Source organism: Serinus canaria, chromosome 3 (genome assembly GCF_022539315.1).
Source record: "Serinus canaria isolate serCan28SL12 chromosome 3, serCan2020, whole genome shotgun sequence".
In the NCBI taxonomy this organism is placed as follows: domain Eukaryota; kingdom Metazoa; phylum Chordata; class Aves; order Passeriformes; family Fringillidae; genus Serinus; species Serinus canaria.
In genome coordinates, this window is record NC_066316.1 from 98,203,221 (window position 1) to 98,220,379 (window position 17,159).

Sequence of the window (17,159 nt, forward strand, 5' to 3'; positions counted from 1 at the left end):
TGCTTTATGTGACTAAGGACTCGGGTAATATCTCCTCTTCCTCTCCCTCATGAACCCTTCTGTCTAACAGCTGACTACAAGGAGAGCTTCAACACCATCAGCAACATTGAGGAGATTGCATACAATGCCATATCCTTCACCTGGGACATCAACGAGGAAGCAAAGGTATGTGACCACGATTGTATTTCCTGTCCTTTGAGCAGATTCAGGGGCTGGGGGAAGGGAAGGGTGTGTGGCCTACCTGGTGATTAGCGTGTAACAAGTTTGTTTACGCTCCTACATTAGGCAAAACCTTCTGGCTATTTCTTAAGAGGGTTTGCATGTGCAACTGGAAGAGCTTTGCAACTGCTTTATGGTTCTTGGCAGAAGTGCCTGCCTGAGAGACAAGTACCGACAGAAGGAAGCACGGAGCAGAGCGTTTCCCGAGCAGATGAGGTGTGAGGGAGCATAGCCGGGCCTGGCACCGAGCGGGGCCTCCCGGGCAGGCGGGGGCAGGCACAGGGGAGCTGGGGCTCCAGCCATGGCCTTGCCTTCCACCAGAGAGGGAGCAGCTACAGCCTCTGAGCTGTGGCCTCCCGGGCAGGCGGGGGCAGGTACAGGGGAGCTGGGGCTCCAGCCATGGCCTTGCCTTCCACCAGAGAGGGAGCAGCTGCGCCTCCGAGCTCCCAAAGCACGCGTTGCCTAAACCGCAGATCCCAACACCCAGTGACCTATTTCAAACTAGAACAGCCTCCTGGTGAACTCTGGTTTGATCTTTCCTCAGAACTGTGGGTGCTTTTGTAGGTGTGTAGGTACAGGAAGCTTCCCTAGCTAGTAGCTAACTGCAGCTGTTGGAGCCACTCTGGCTGCTGGAAAAGGCTTGTGTATCTTCTAGGTTCAAGGAAGCAGGTCAAAGTGTGGAGCCAACTCAGTTCTAAAGGCCTTTCTCACTGGTTAGTTGCTGGAGTCAAAGTGAAGGAATTTTCTTTTGAGAGTTTAATTACTGCCTGGGTTTTCTTTAAAAATTGGAAGTGGTTTATGTTCAGTTTTGGAGACTGGATGTTTCCTTGCCAGTACTAGTAACTGGTACCAGCAGGCAATATCAGTAGTCCACCAGCATCATGGGGAAAAACACTGATAGCTGCAGCGTGCTGTGTCTAGGGAGAGCCTGGCCTGAAGGGACGTGGGAACTCTCAGCAAAGAACACAGCTCCTTCTCTGGAGCTGTGTGTGCTCCTGCTCTGCAGGAGGAGCAAGGGCTGCTGTCACAGCACAGAGCTTGCTGTCACCACAAACTGTGCTCTGTCCTGCACAAGGGCTGTGGAGAATATGTTGCATGGGCACTGCTGTTAGGTTTCAGCTCTGTGAGAGAAGTTTGGGATGCTTAGCAGACAGCAGTGAGGAGCTGTGTGTGTGCTGCTGCTGCTGAAAGTGCTGCTTTGCAATGTGTGGGACATTACTTTTGAGGCTGGTATTGCATGCCAGGATTCCCTTTTCACCAGATTTGGCTTCAGTTTGGTTGAGAGGGCTGGCAGGGAGGGCCTTATCTGCTGGAGGATGCTAAAAGGCTGACATGATTTCTAAAACATGAAGCACCTCACTTTGTGAACAAACAGAAGAGCTGTCGAAAGCAGTCAGTAAGTATTATCCTGCTGCCATAGCCAGTCAAACATTTAAAAAACACAGGGAGTCAGTGTCTACAAGGTATGCAAAGGCTTAGGATTTGCACACAGGGGTGGATCATGCAGACAGAACAATGCAAGTCCTCAAGGAGCTGGAAGCACTTTCTGCAGCTGTCTCTCTGCTGGCTGAGCCACTCTGCAGCAGCAGGGATGGGCCATTAACTCAGGAGCAGGGCTCACAGCTGGTGCTGAACTTTGTGGCTGCCTCAAGGAAAGCCATCCCTTCCTACCAGGTGGCTATTGCTGAGTTACTGTACAGACCCCTGAATGAATAGTTTCAGTCTATAATGTAATTGCCAATAGCATCTTGAAAAGATCTGAGGAACCTCATGGTGATATTTCACCTCTGAACTTCATGGGATGAAGTGGTGTGGGGAGCTATGAGACAGACTAGTTTTTTTAGCTAGAGGCAAATTTGCCTCAAGATTTGCAGTGTATGAGATCCATATACTGAGAGTCTTGGTTTATATGAACTTTCAGAGGGGACTGTTGATTCCAAATGTGCAAGCCTTGACTCTTGGGATCAGAATCATATTAAGACAAAAATACCCTTGACTTCAGTATTTAAAGAATGGGCATTTTTAGGAAGGGCTCCATGTGCTTAAGTGTCTGTTTAACTTCATTTTTTTTCCCTGAGTGGATGTGTTTTCTCAGTGACTGAATTTCTCACCAGAAGAGCCGCAGTTCTTTCTCTACTTCTGTGATCTTATCAGGAGATGTCTGAGCCAATTTCAACAATTTTTATTGCATGGTTCATTTACCTTGTATGCTCTTGCTCTCTCTTTTCCTTTCCCCCCCTTCCCCCCAACCCCTGACAGCAGTCTTAAGTATATGAAGAAAGCAAGGAATAGATAGAGCTGAGTTTCTGATGTTACAGAAATTCCTTCACAGTAATAAATACAGTGTTTATATTTAATAACAGCAGAAGTGCTGCATAGACAGTATGTTTAACCAGCCAGCAAGCCTTGATCATTAGAAATTTGCTTCCTGAGCCCTGGAGTTACCTGGACTAGAGCCAGGTGATTCTTCTGGGCTTGCTGCTCCTCCCATTTCCCTCATGCTTTTGCTTCCAGTTTGCTGTGGAAATGATTTGATCCTGTGCAGCCATGTCAAATGGGAGGTGATGAGGCTCTGTGTCTGGGCTTTCTGATCTAGTTACTCATTTGGACACGCAGGGTGTGTGTCAGATTTCAGGCAGAAATAGCATATTACCACAAGGAGCTGCAGCTCTGGGACCATGTTCTTACCTTCTTGAGGGGATGTACAGGAATATTGCACCTCTGCCACTGTGTCTGTTCAGGAGGGTGTCAGCTGCCTGAGAGTGCTTCGCCAGTGCCCTTGGGGCACTAAGGGGGTTTAGTAAACTGCACCTTTCTGTTGAAGAAACGCTCTTTTCATACAAGTCATATGCTCCTTCTGTAGAAAGGAATTTCCCATTTCCCAGTTGCATTGTTCTGGGAGAGCGGAGAGCAAGGCCAGGGCTCTGGTTGCTGGACACGTTGGACAGGCCTGGCTCTGCACAGCTGGAATTGTCCCACAGCTGCCTGCCTTGCTGTTAGTGAGCCCTTGGGTGTAGAAACCAGGGGTATTTCATTTATGACAAACACTGCCCACTCTGGGACCAGACCGTGTCCACGGATTTCAGAGCAGATGTGCTTCTCTCTGGCAGCTCCTCTCTGCCCTCTTCTGTTGTTTTGGGACATCACAGGAGCTGCTGGAAGCAGCCACTTCATAGCAGAGGCTGGTTTAAGTATTCTCTGACCTTTGCAAGAGTGTGTTCAAGCTGGAAAAGGGCCCAGCAAACAAAGCCTCCTTGCTCTGAGGCAGTGAAGGGAACAAGGGGTGGGGAGGAGGGCCAGACTTTGAAAGAGGCAACCTGCCCTGAAGTGGTACCATTGAGATTTGAAGGAGAGTGAGATCAGGATTAGAAAGATTGTCAGGAGACACTGCAGAGTGGGGAAGCAGTGATTCAGGTGGGCTTTCAGATGTCTGTATTGAAGATCAGGTCTGATTCCATCACCTGACAGAGCAGGGCAAGGGAATGATTGAATGGGGAGACAGTCATGCTTTGTGAGCAGAAAAGGGAAGAGGGTGGACAAGAAAATTAGTTGATGAACTGGTGGGTTGTTGAATGGGGTATTTAAGAAAGCCAGTGTAGCTCCTCAAGCAGGAGCCTTCCTGCTTGAGTGGAAGCATGATCTGATGAGTCTGATGAGATGTGTAGCTGAGTTACCCTGAGGCTTGTGGAGACTTCAAACAGTTTCCCACCCCGTGATGGATGTCTGCCGTGGGCAGACAGTCAAGGTGGGGTTCTTCTCCTGCAAAGAAGCTTTTAGATGTCTGAACACAAGCTCGTCATCTTTTGCGTCTATGACTTCATTAGGGACGGGGTGTCTAGAACTGGGATGCAGCTTTCTCTAGAGGTATCTGCCCCTTCTTGTTGACTGAGCAGACTTGGCTGTCTTTGAAATGTGGGGAAGTTAGAAGTAGGGAATAGGAATCCTTACAGCTTTTTTTGTCTCTTTGTCCCCCATGTCAGAATAAATGGTTGTACTTTCAGGTCATAAGTTTTTGAGGCTGGGATCCATCTCTTCCCACTGTACAACATGCCAGGCTCTCCTTTTCTTGGCTGGAACCCAATAAAGTTCTTGTAGTGAAGATTGCCACTATGTGTGCAGTTAAGTGCACATTTCATACTGCTCTTCCTAATGTTGGCTGTTGTCCTGTTATCTCTGCTATGTTACCCGTTAGGCTGTGAAGCAAATTCTGTCCCTTAACTCTGGCCTGGGGACATGGCCTGCTCTCGGGTCAGTGGCAGTTGAACAATCTGGACAGATTGGTTTCCCCAGGGTTAACTGGCTTTGCTGGATCCTGCTTTGCTCAAATCCTGTCTGAGCTCTTGCCTTGTGGAGCAGGAGGGTTGGGGCCTCTTGTCTGAACAGGGTGAATTGTTGTCTGCACAGTGACTGCAAGAGCCTCCCTGCCTGTTTCTGGAGCTCTGACAGGGCAGGGATCCTGCCCTTGTGCTGGGGCACCCCTTCTGTGCTTCCCAAGGGGCCCCTTCTGAAAAGCAGCATTGCTTCCAGCAGCTCCCAGAGAAGGGCCCCCGTGGAGGTCTTTGGTCTGGCTTGCTATAGGCTGGGTAATGGGACTGTAGCCAAAAATGATGTCACTGCACATTAAGGGTTCTATTGTCCTCCTACTCCTTCCCTCCCCCAAAAAAAAAAAAAGTCATTGTAAGCCAGATGCTACAGAAAAGACTCATTCTACTTAAAGGGAATACATGGAGAGTGTGTAAAAGGCATTTTGAGCTCAAGAATATCATGACAGAGCTTTTTGCTGCTTTTTCACCAAAGAGAAGATGCTGTAGTATCTCTTAATTGATGCCCTCAATGACAGAGCAATTAAACAGTACTTTTTTATTACTTTTTTTTTTGTTCAAGAAGAATGGAAGGGTCCTAATATTATTGTAATTTGCGTCTAATTTGGGATAGCCTTTTGAAATAGAAGATTAGGCAATAAGGGTGGTCTTCTTGGCAGATCCTCCCATGTATTGGCAAGATTATTTTGTTTAGAGGAGTTCAGTTTTTTGAGAGGGTGGATCTCTTGCTACAACTTGAAGTGAGACTGGGTGGTACACTGCTGATTTATTTTAAGAGCTTATTCTGGCATAATCCTCCCTTGGTGTTCACTATAGGAAGAATTTAAACTTTTTTGATTGATGAATATTGCATCCATTTATATGGATGCCATTGTAATGAAGCAGCAGTCATATGCCTCATTAAAGAAGGTGTTGCCACCTTCAGCAGCAGCGAGGAGGTACAGGTTTGACTAGTTGGAAATGAAACTATGAAATGTGATGAGTCAAACATACTTAAAGGAAAGAGATTGGTGTGAAGCCAAGGCTGCAGACCACAAATACTTTGAGGCAGGTACACACAGCCTTTGGAGCAGTGACATAGGAAAGTCATAGCAAGTATTGCTTACTTGCCTCTTAACACTCACCTCTCCCTACCCTGTCCTGGGTTTTCTGGAAAACAAGCATATGCTGCCCTTGATTTTAAGCATTGCCAACTAAAAGCAAGTTTTCAACCCAGTATTTCATCTGAACTTCATGTCCCAAGCCTCTGCCATTGTCTGGTCTTCCAAGTAGGAGCTCACAGGGTGTTTCCCAAGGCTGAAAGGAAAATCTCTTGACATTAGCTTTTCTATACAGGAAACTAGGAGATGATATTTTGGTTTTCTTTTCCCTTTTCTCTATTACTTTTTTGTCTGATGGCAACTCTTTCTTTTCATTTTTGTACCTTTATAGACTTAATTCTCTGTTTTATTGTTGTGTTTCAGCTTTTGTCATTGTTTTTGGAGACTTGTGTTGTTGTTGTTGATGTGGGGATTTTTTGGTGTGGTTTTTAGTTTGTTTTTTTTTTTGTTTTGTTTTGGTTTTTTTCAACATGTTGTCACTGTTTTTGCCAAACTGCTGTTTTTACTTTCTTTCCAACCGACCTAACAAAACCTGGCCTGCAGCTTTATCTTAGCAAAGTGTGGGGTGGGAGGAAGCATCAATAGGACTGGGAACCATTATCCCCATGTTTCCCAGGTCTTGTGAGCAGAGACATTCCTATATTTCCTTGCCTCAGAACAGGTTGGAATAACAATCAGCATTGCTCTTTATGAGCAGGAATATGTATTTTCCTTTCATTACCATTCCTTTTTGTTTTGTTGGTGGAGTAAACTTGCTAGGAGGATGTTCTTTATCTGGAGGTGGATCGTATTTCCCACTTGTCATTCCTTGACATGGTGTGGGACCCATGATGGCCTCTGTGTAAGTCACCCAGATTGGGACTGGTAGGTTTGAATGCAAACTCACTCTCCTGGCCTGCAAGCAGGATGGTGCTGGGTCTGCCTGAGTGGAGCTGGAGCAGATGCAGCCCTATCACCTGTCTGCCAGACAAGCCTTTTTTGGAGCATCCGATCCCAAAGGCAGGAGGTGGCTCAGGAGCCCACAGGTGCATGAGTTGCCCAATTTTTTTATCTCTTTCCTGGCTCACCTCCTGCTGATGCAAAACCTGTGGTGCGTGTGGGAGGTGAAGAAACGAATGTGAGAGCAGCACGATTAGCCACCTCTCAGGTGATCTTACCAAAGTGTGGGTTTGGGGTTTTTTTCTTTTAAATACAGAAGAGTCTTCCCAGCACTGCTTTCTTAGGACATGCCTTCGTGGATGTGTGCAGGCAGACCTATGCTTGCCCTGCCTGCACTCAAGCTGCTTGGCTCTCACCCAGAGCCAATCTTGGAAGCCACGTAGCTACATTGGCACAAGGTAGTATCCAGGTTGACAGCTCAGCCTCTCAGAAGGGCTTGGAACTCTGCTGGTGTACTTCATAAGGCTTTTGGACAGGAGATGTTTTCCATCCAACCAGCTTGCAGCATAGAGGAAACATATGGGGACAAATCTTTTGAAAATACTTGTTTTTTTTTCTCTTTGCCATTTATATTTGTCCAAGTCTTTAGAGAAACCGTATGATTTCAGCTATCAGCATTGAAATTACAAACTTTGAGCTTCTGTTCTTTATGGGAGGGGGATGCGCTGCCTTTGTGTCAGGAAAATGGTCTCTAGATCCACTGGAATCCCTTTGCCTACTGTATTTTGGGCATAACATTGAAACTATTTAGCCAAGGCCAAGAAAAGCAGCTGCATTCCCTGGAAAGGAATTGCAGTTTAACCTGTCTCTGGTGGTTGTGTTGTAGGCTCCAGACTAGTATTCTGTACAAACACAGTCATCCAAGATCAAAAACATCCTGACAGTTTTAAGTTGAATATAACATAGACTGAATATAACATAGCCTGGAATGTTTCCTATGAAGACAGGCTGAAGAGTTGTGGTTGTACAGCCTGAAGAAGAGATGGCTCTGGAGAGACCTTAGAACACCTTCCAATACCAAAAGGAGGCCTAAAAGAATGCTGGATGGGGACTTTTTACAGGGGCTTACAGTGATACAGAGCAAGGGTGAATGGCTTCAAACTGACAGATTCAGATTCAGTATTAGGAGGAAATTCTTCACTGTGAGGGGCGCTAAGGGTGCACAGTAACAGGCTGCCCAGAGAAGCTGTGGATGCCTCGTTCCTGGAAGTGTTTAAGGCCAGGTTGGATGGGGTTTTGAGCCTTCTGGTCTGGTGAAATGTGTCCCTGCCCATAACATGGGGGGCTGAACTTGATGATCTTTAAGGTCCTTTTCAACCCAAACTGTTCTGTGGTCAAAATGAGAGGCTTTTGTGTACTAGTGTGAGGTAAGAGCTAAGGTTTTTATCTGAATTCTCAATAGAGAAAGAAATATCCAATGGACTTGGATTGTTGAGTAATGTCTTAATCCTTTGGACACAGAAATATAAAGGATCATAAGTAGGAGGAGTAATACCATTTACCTGTCTTCTCTTGAAACAAAATAAATGTGGAGCAAGGTGATCAGTCTGGAAAAGTCCTAAGTCTGCCTGTGTAGGTCCTTATCCAGAAGGATGTACAGGACTTTTCAGGATAGTGTGACCCATGCCTGTGTTTGCTCTGACTGGTCAGAGTTCATGGTGTGCTAGCACAAGTTGGTCCCCATTGCCTGTGGCAGTCCTGGCTGCCATGGGTGAGAACCTACACTGCTGCTTTCCAGCTGGGCCGATGAGCCTGCACAAGGTGACATTTCATCTAAAGCTGCTACATATGTAGCCTTTGGACTCATCAGAATTGCTAGTGTTTTTTGTGTGACAGAAGAGTACTGCGTCCAAGATAAACGGAGGAGAAGAGATCTGGGTATGCAAGCCTTCATTTAAAAGAGTCATCTTTCATCTCGCTGACAGAGAGGTTCCTGCAGCACTTTGATTGCCCTTTAATTATGTCTGTTTTTCCTGGTTTGTTTGAAAGGCAGATCTTGTTAAAAAAGGTGCTGTGTGGAAAGAACTTGGCTGTCTCTGCTGCCCTTCCTTGAGGGCACACAGCAGAGCTGTCGGATTAATTTTTTTGTCTGCATTATTAAAATGGAAGATTGTTTCTTGTGGATTTGAATGTAGGCACGGTGTGTTCCTCCCACCTTAGGTGAGGAGGGGCATGAGGGGTCGGATGGTTAAAGCAGACAGAGAAGTCATGAGGTCTGACTTCTTCCCACGCTAACTTCCAGCATGATCCCAGAGGAGGTGCTTTAATCCTTCTGCCTTCAGTCTTTTGTTGTGTGCAGCTGGGCTGCCCCAAAGGCTGCAGGAAACCCAGCATAGTGTTGGGGATAGGAGGCTCTAGAGTGTTGGGGTGAATGCCAGGTGTGGGAGGTTAGCAGCTTGTAGCAGCTCACAGTTTTCATGCTGTTTGATTTTATCTGATATACCACCATTGTGAAGCCATTTGCCTCAATAAGTATCTCAGCTTTTTTTAAAAGGAATTAGAAAAAACATGGAAAAAAATCGTCAGGAAAAAAAGGGAATAAAGCCTGCCTTGGGTTAGAGAGAAAAGCCTGGGTATGTGGCAGCCTAGATATATGTAGTCAAATATAGACTAGAGGCTCAACTGCCAAGCAAGCAAAATAACTCGAGAACAGGTTTCTAATCCCTTTACAAATCTCAGTTTTAAAGAAAATCTGCGTAACTTTTGAGGGCTTGACTCGTGTGTAAGTGCCCAGGCTTGACAGTGCTCTATTTTTAAGTGCTGTCTTTATGTTGAATCTTGGGAGGTGAGATGAAAATGTTTTGTTTTTTTTTAAAGTAACAACAAATCTTAATATAGCTGAGAATGCGGAACTGCCCTTAGAAAAATAGGTTGGACATGAGAAGGAATCTTGCTCAGCAGGCTGAAGACGCAGAGCAACTTCTGCGGTTACGTTTTTCTTTCTTCTGGCAATTTTGGGGTGGGGATATAGCTGATGCAGTCACTTGGCCTTACATTTCATTTCTAATGTAAGTCAAATATTCCTGTACGTTAAGAACCTGGCTGAAACTGTCTTAGCCCAAACTGGAAAAGCTGTTTGCTAAAATTCTGTTTTGTGAAGCTTGAGGCAGCCTGAAGTTGCTCAAAAATAGGAGTTACAGGGTGGGCAGGGAGAAGTAGATGCTCCTTTTGAGCTGAAATGGTTTAATACAAACAGGAGAAGACAGGATGGCTCTCTGTTGCTTCAGAGATGTGATTAGGTTTTAGTTGTCATCTCCTGCCTAGAGTCCTGAAGATTTAAATGGCATGAAAATGAAGTCAGCTGCTTAAAGCCAAAGCTAATCAAATGAAGAGACTCTAAAGTAGGAGGATAATCTTTGACATCTGACAGGCAGTCCTAAATTCCCATGGGATACCTCTGTAGCTCTGCTGTAATAACATGTGTCTGTTGTGCTGAGACCAACTCTTCTACCTTCAGCCCAGTGGGCTTTGTGTGGATGTAGGAACATCCGTTTTGCTAAGCCATAAAAACTGAAAACATGAACTTGATGTCTCAGAAGAGAAATGACACCATGTGCTAGAAAACTGCTGACTGATGCTGCACACTCAATATTCTTCTGGTGTCCAGTGGTGTGAAACTCATGTGAAGGATTTCACAGAAATTTCAAGGTGGTGGTGGAGCTGTTGATGTGGCTGCTTGGGCAAGTTTTTCTTAAAGATTGTAGTCATTTTTTCATACAGAAATGAGTTGAGTGAATATTCACTATAGGTAAATTTAAAATTAAAATTTAAAATGTAAATATATGCAAACACCAGAGTTGAGGGTCTTTTACAAAACAAAACCCCTGCTCAGGGAGTGCAATTATTCAGGGTGTGCATACATCTGATTACCAAACTCCCAAGCTGGTGAGAGCAGCTCTTCAAACTCCTTGAAGCTTTCCCCCAGGCTGTACCAGCACTGCAGGCAAAATGTCCTTGTAAAGGCAAAGGTAGCAAGAAGGGAAACAGGGTGGATAAAAGTGGGCAAAGGCATCCTTTGGGTTAGTCTGGGGAAGACTGCAAACAGCTTCTTTTAAAATAATTTTCCTGACTGCAATTTGTGATGTATTTAATGCTTTCACAAAAAGTTGTCTTGGAACAATGTGGGTTTGGGATGCAGGGGCACAGGCTGGAGGGTGAGCAGGCATTGAGCACTAGCTCTCCTGGCATCCTGCACATGTTCCTGGCTTCAGTCCCCACAGAGGCAGCAGTGTGGTCAGGGACTGGGGCTCTACTGATGTGCTGTGCTGGCCTGGGTTGGGTGGTGTTTCACTCATTCCATATCCTTTGGCACAGCAGGCCTTGGTAGGGACCTGGGAATTGGGATCTCTTGGTTAGTGTGTGCACAGGAGGGAGGGAGTAGAGGGGCTGCTTGCTGAGCAACTGTGCTGCCCTCTCAGGGCGCAGGGGCTGCAGGAAGCAGCATGTGAATTCCCACTATTCAGACAGGTGATTGCTAGAGAAATCCCTCACCTGCACTATTTTTCCTCCCCGCCCCAGCTTTTTATACAGCTGTATTATACATGGTGGGGAAAAATCAGTGGTTATAAACTATCACCAGGTCAGGGTTTTACATTTCCATCTCCCATCATCGTTAAAACTGGTAAAGGATGTTGCAGAGCCTGTGCAAAGGGGACATTGAGAAGCAGCCCTTAGCAAAGCCAAAGCCTGTAGCTTTCCCAAGCCTGTGTGAGCCTCTGCAGCTCCGGGAGGTGGCACCAGCTCGCTGCTCCAGTGGCGCTGGTGGAAGCACCACCTAAGTGAACCATCGGGGGCTGGCATGGTGCTCCTGCAAAATCTCTGGGAAGGTGCTTCTGGCTCCCAAGGCTTTGATTATTTTTTAAAGCAGTGAGTTCCCAGCCTTTATTCTTCAGGCAGAGAGGAAAAAAGCCATTGCAGGTCTTGGTGGCTTGTAAATTCCTGGTAATTAATCCTTACAGCTTCTGAGATGTGCAGTAATAGGCATTGTGTCTGCAGAAGAGCCTGGCACACTGCAAGCCCATTATCTAGATACAAAGTACTCTGGTATATCTGCTCATATCCACTTAAGGATATTTCTTTATTCTGTTAAGCAGCATTGGACTTGCTCTCTGGTTGTGTGTGATTTGTGTTTTTGAGAGGGTTTTTTTTTGTTGTTTTTTCAAGCAGTTATGAAAATGAAATTAGATATGTTCCAACATGCAATTAATTTTCCCTGTAATTATTTTTTTGTAAGAATAATGGAAATGTTTCTCTTACCCTTTCCAGCTGAATGTTAACAAGGTATTGAAGGTCTTACTAAGGAATATTTGAAGTAGTGTTCAGCTTAGTGTAAAGCCCAGAAACTTTCATTGGAATAATGGTGTTATTTCTGTGTTTAAAGATTACATATTGCCTAATATTTTTTTAAAAGTTTTTAATAGCCTTTAGAAAAAAACCTCAACCAAGTACTTTCAAGCATAAGCTGTACTCATGTCAAACTCATGGAAAGATTTAACTTAAACAGAGTAACATGAATTTTTTGGAACATGGTTGTGTTCTTACCAAGATAAACGCTGAGCAGTGAGGATTGATTGTAGGAGCATCCCTTTTGCTCAGAGTTTGATGGTGACATTTGGGAGTTCTTGGGTGGAAAGATGGGTGGAGTCTTCCTAAAGTTTGGAGGGTCTGTTGAAATCTGTTTTGGACAAAGTGGCTTTGTACCCTCCAGTGGCTTATGTAAAGACTTAATAATGTTATATTGCTTTTTGAGGATTTTACCTGGTGTCTCAGAAGAAAGAAGGTGTTGTCTGTAGTGGCAAGGACCAGCATTTGGGCCTCAGCACTCCCCAAGTATCCCTCACTCAGTGGTCAGCCAGGAGTCTGTGCGTCACTACTGACAGCTGCTGCTTTCCTCTTCTGCAGGTTTTCATTTCTGTCAACTGCCTCAGCACAGATTTTTCCTCTCAGAAGGGAGTTAAAGGCCTGCCCCTGAATCTTCAGATTGACACTTACAGCTACAATAACAGGAGTAACAAACCTGTCCACAGAGCCTACTGCCAAATTAAAGTCTTCTGCGACAAGGTAAGGTTGAATCAATGTGCCAGTGACTGTTTTGGAAAGGCTGCTCCACAGCTTAGCAGCTTTTTTTTTTTTTTCCCCTAATTGTGTCACTTGCTATTTTGACTCACTGAAAAGTCCTGTCTGTGTTTAAAACATTTCAACCCCTTCTAGTTGGCTCATACATGTTATGATGACCTCAATTAAATTTGCTGCTCTCAAAATGCTGGAGTGCTAAGTGTTGCTGACTTTAGAGGAAGGTCAGTCAGTGGCATACTGACATTTGGAAGAACCTGCAGTAGGAGAAATCATTGCCATTGACTGGAGCAAGTGCAGGCTTGTCTTTTTGCCCAAGTTCTGTTGTGTTTGTCCTTTTAAATTTTTTCACGTTTTCAATACTGCATTTGTTACAAAAACCCCCAAACCAATAACTTGCAGAGCTTGTGAACAAAAGATGTACCACTGTGAGATACAGCAGCTTAAAAAAGCCCATTTACAAGCTGGATGGGTGCTGTAATTTGACTGCTCTGCCTAACTAATTTAGCACACAGAATTAATGCCTATCCCAAAGCCAGTATTCAACAGAAGCTGTGAAAGAAACAGCAGAAGCTGAGCTGAAAGTAGCTGTAAAAGCTTAACTGAGTTTGCAAAGAAAGGCAATTTCCCAATTTTCATAACCTGTTCCTGCCTGAGCAGTCCTTTGAAGGTCCAGGGCAATTAATGTGTAATGTTACTATTTCCAGAGTGACCAAGATTGTTCTAGGCCATGATAAATGTTTCCTGGACTTTCCCAGTCCTTTTGATTGTTGTGAACCATGTTGACTTCCTATTTTGCTGATACTCTGCTTGATTTGGGCCTCTTATTCTTTGCATCCAGACTCCATCTTCATAGGGCAGACTCTTTCAGGTGACAGCTCAAATGCCTCTCGGTGCAGCTGCAGGGCTGAGGCAGGTCTGTAAAACCCCTCTCTGGTCCTGTGCTGGCTTTGCCAGACCACTGTGTGGTCTTGCCAGGTGTTCCCTAGGACAGTGACACAAAGATTCATCTCATGCACCATTGTTTTGTCTCCACTTACCTCCCAAAATATACAATGCCTCTGCACTGTGCCCCTGCTGTAGCATCCCATTAACTCACCCTGCCACATTCTGTTGTCCATCTGTAGGCTTTTAAATGGGTCCCTCTGCATTCCTCACAGCTGGGAGAGCTGCCTGTAGCTGCTCCTGTTGTGATACTTTCTGCAGAGAATTTACAGGGACTTAGCAAAAGCTCTCCAGAGCCATCTTAAAGACTTGCCAGTAAGCCTGAGAGGCTTGGGTCTCATCAGATTTCTTCAGGCCTTTATTTTTCCTTCTTTTTCAGTTTTCTTTTTCCTCTTTCAAGATGAGACTGAAGCAACTGTGTCATCTAATGTTTATTCACCAGAGTAATCTGGGAGTCCTGTGGGCTATCAACCTTTCTTCTCTACAATACAGAGAGAACAGGCTTGATACAGAGTAGGGGGGATCTTTTACTTCTAAATTGTCCAATCAGTTACTGACACAATGCTAAAATGACTGACAGGCTTGTGCCACTACTAATAAGGCAAATAGGTTAATAAAAAGGCAGGTGTGTAGCCAGCATGTAGACTCCAATGGCTTCCTTCAAGCTATGGCAGAAATTTCAGAAAATCTAGTAATAGAGTAATGCCAGTGCATTTTTTATTTCCCTTTGGGACTTTGACTTACTCTCCTGGTTTATTCCTCCAGATACTTTGCAAATTGTACCTGAATTAAAAGAGGAGAGGGAACAAAGGAAGGAGAAATGTAAATCAAAATCAGAACAGGATAATAAAATACAAAACTGAATCTTAAAGTACCTTCCTTTCACCCTTCCCTTTTCAGACTCAACTTCACTCTCTAATTTTCTTCCTTGTCCCCTGCAGCAGTGCAGGGGAATGGGGGCTGTGGTCAGTTCTTCACACATCTCTGATGCTCTTTCCTCCTCCGGGGAGAACTCCTCATTCTTCCCTGGCTTCAGCGTGGGGTGCCCACCATGGGAGACAGTTTTTGCAAACTTCTCCAACATGAGGCCTTCCTACAGACTACAGTTCTTCACAAACGCCTTCAGCATGGGTCCCTTCCATGGGGTGCAGTTCTTCAGGAGCAGGCTGCTCCTGTGTTGGTGCCCCACAGGGCCACAAGTTCTGCCTGCAAACCTGCTCAAGGACAGGGCCACAGGTCCTGCCAGAACCCTGCTCCAGCACAGACTTCCCAGGGAATCACAACCTCCTTTGGGTATCTCCCTGCTCTGGTGTGGGGTCCTGCACAGGCTGTGGGTGGATCTCTGCTCCCCCATGGACTTCCATGGACTGCAGGGGCACAGCTCCCTCACCATGAACTGCAGGGGAATCTCTGCTCCAGTGCCTGGCTTCCGCCTTCTGCACTGACCTTGGCATCTGCACAGCTGTTTCTTTCATATATTCTCACTTTGCTCCTGACTGTTGCTGCAGAACATTTTCTCTTTATTAAATACATAAGCCCAGAGGCACTGCCACCATTTGCTGATGGGCCTTGGCCATCTTAGGCTGACTGGCATTGGCTCTGTTGGGCATGGGGAAGCTGCTTTTTGGAATAAACATCCCCTCAGAGAATCCATGCCGGTAGCCCCTGCATGCTATCATATCATACACAAACCCCTAATGCTGGCTGCTTGCTTCAGGCTCCTGAAAGAGCATTGGCATTTCAGAAGGAGCACCTGTTTTCTGCCCTGTATTTAGCTGTATGTAATCAACCAGCTGCTTTTGAATGTTTATAGGACAATTGTTACTATATTATCCACAGCTGTTACATCCCTGAATGTGTTTGTCCTCATGTGACCACTCTTACAGGTAGAAATTTTGTTATCCATGTTTTCTTCATGGAGGGCCAAGTCTGTAGTGTGAAGGTCTGTTGGAAAAAATGTAAACCAGCAGAAAATTATGAAGCTGTGGCCACCAACACAGATGTCTCCTCTATTCCTTTGTCAAGGCTGTGCTTGCAGTGCCTGGGATGTTTGGTCTTCATCTACTCCTGTGTGGTTCCAGGACAGTATGGGTATAACTGTGTCATCCTGTAGAATGTTATGGCACAAGCTTCCTTCAGGCTTGCCCCAGCAATATTTGGGCTGAGCAGGGATGAGGCTGACCTGTCCCAGAGGAAGAAGACCTCCTCTATTCTGAATGGTATCTCACATGAGGAAAATTAAATACAGGGTTTCACTGTTTCACTGACTAGAGCTTGTGTTGCCCTCTGGAATCTGCTGTTACTCTGGTAGCGATGGACAGTGCTGTGGGATGGCTTTCATGGGATGGTAGGAACAAATGAGTGAGATGCTCTTGGAAGGAAAGAGTGGGTGCAAGGCTGCTGGAGCATTGATGTGAATGGGCAGCAGCATGGAGCTGTTCTTTCAGTTGTGTGATCACAGAATGGTTTGGGTGGCAAAGCACCTTTAAAGGTCATCTAATCTAGATCTCTGCCATGGTCAAGGATACATTCCACTAGGTCAGCTTACTCAAAGCCCCATCCAACCTGGCCTTGAACACTTTCAGGGATGGGGCATCCACAGCTTCTTTGGCCAACCTGTTCCAGTGCCTCACCAACCTCATCAGAAAAAAACCTTCTCCTTATATCCAGTATAAAACTGTTTCTTTCAGTTTGAAAGCACTGCTCCCTGAGCTCTGCTGGCAGGGCAAAAAGCCTGTTATCAAGACATAACTTTTTTTTTCTAATGTGAGTTTTGAGACATATTTACCTGGGCCTCAGTAGCCTGCATCAAGTTGATTTTCAAGTGGGGAATGGGAGGGCAGAGGTTTTCTCAAAATGTGTGCTCTTAATGAATCAGCATGTTCTCCACAAGGAAGCAGATGCTGTTCTGTAGCAGAGTGTTTGAGTAGCACAACTTCATTGTTTCCTCATGAAAGGTAGAAATCAGATGTGGAATCTAATCTAGTCTTCCTGCTGTCAGGATGAGATGTGACTGTGCTGGACACAGAGGGGTTCAGGTCCAGCTGTGCTGAGGTTTAGGTGGGATGTCTTCACTGTAATGGGCTATATCAGCTTTATTGGATCAAGCAAAGCTGGCAGTGCCTGTGTCTTCATGTGTATTTTTTCTCTTTTTCACTGCAGCTGCCTGAAACTGCTTTTTTTCCCATTCATTGGATGGAAGAAAAGATGATACGTGTTAATGTGTATCAAATATCTTGGCTAATTTTCCTTTTTATTTCTGGTGCAGATAAGCCCAGTGCTACCAGCAGGCATAGGCAGCCTGGCATCTATAGAGCATTGATTTACTGGAAAATAAGGAGGGCTGTTCCCCTTCTCCCATGCACCATTAGGCACAGATTCCCACCCCATGGCCACAGGAGTTTTGACACCTCATTTGCTGTAGCTAATCAAGTCTTCCTCCAGTACCATGCAAGGATGTGGGTGTGTTTTGGCAGCTTTGAAGGAGGGGGAATGAGAAATCACGGCTTGGTGTGGCCAGGTAACTGTTACCTTTTACGCTGCTTTGCAGGAGGGCATTGGG

The 17,159-nt window shown here is 45.4% G+C and overlaps 1 protein-coding gene across 2 annotated transcripts in view; it reads left to right on the forward strand.

Moving 5' to 3' along the window:
• Window positions 1-17,159, forward strand: part of GRHL1 (grainyhead like transcription factor 1) — a 41,286-nt gene that overhangs the window by 11,958 nt on the left and 12,169 nt on the right. For both annotated transcript variants that reach the window (XM_030235848.2, XM_030235847.2), the window contains exons 8-9: window positions 71-165; window positions 12,482-12,640. In XM_030235848.2, the coding sequence (XP_030091708.1) occupies window positions 71-165; window positions 12,482-12,640 (254 nt within the window). The remainder of the gene's footprint in view (window positions 1-70; window positions 166-12,481; window positions 12,641-17,159) is intronic.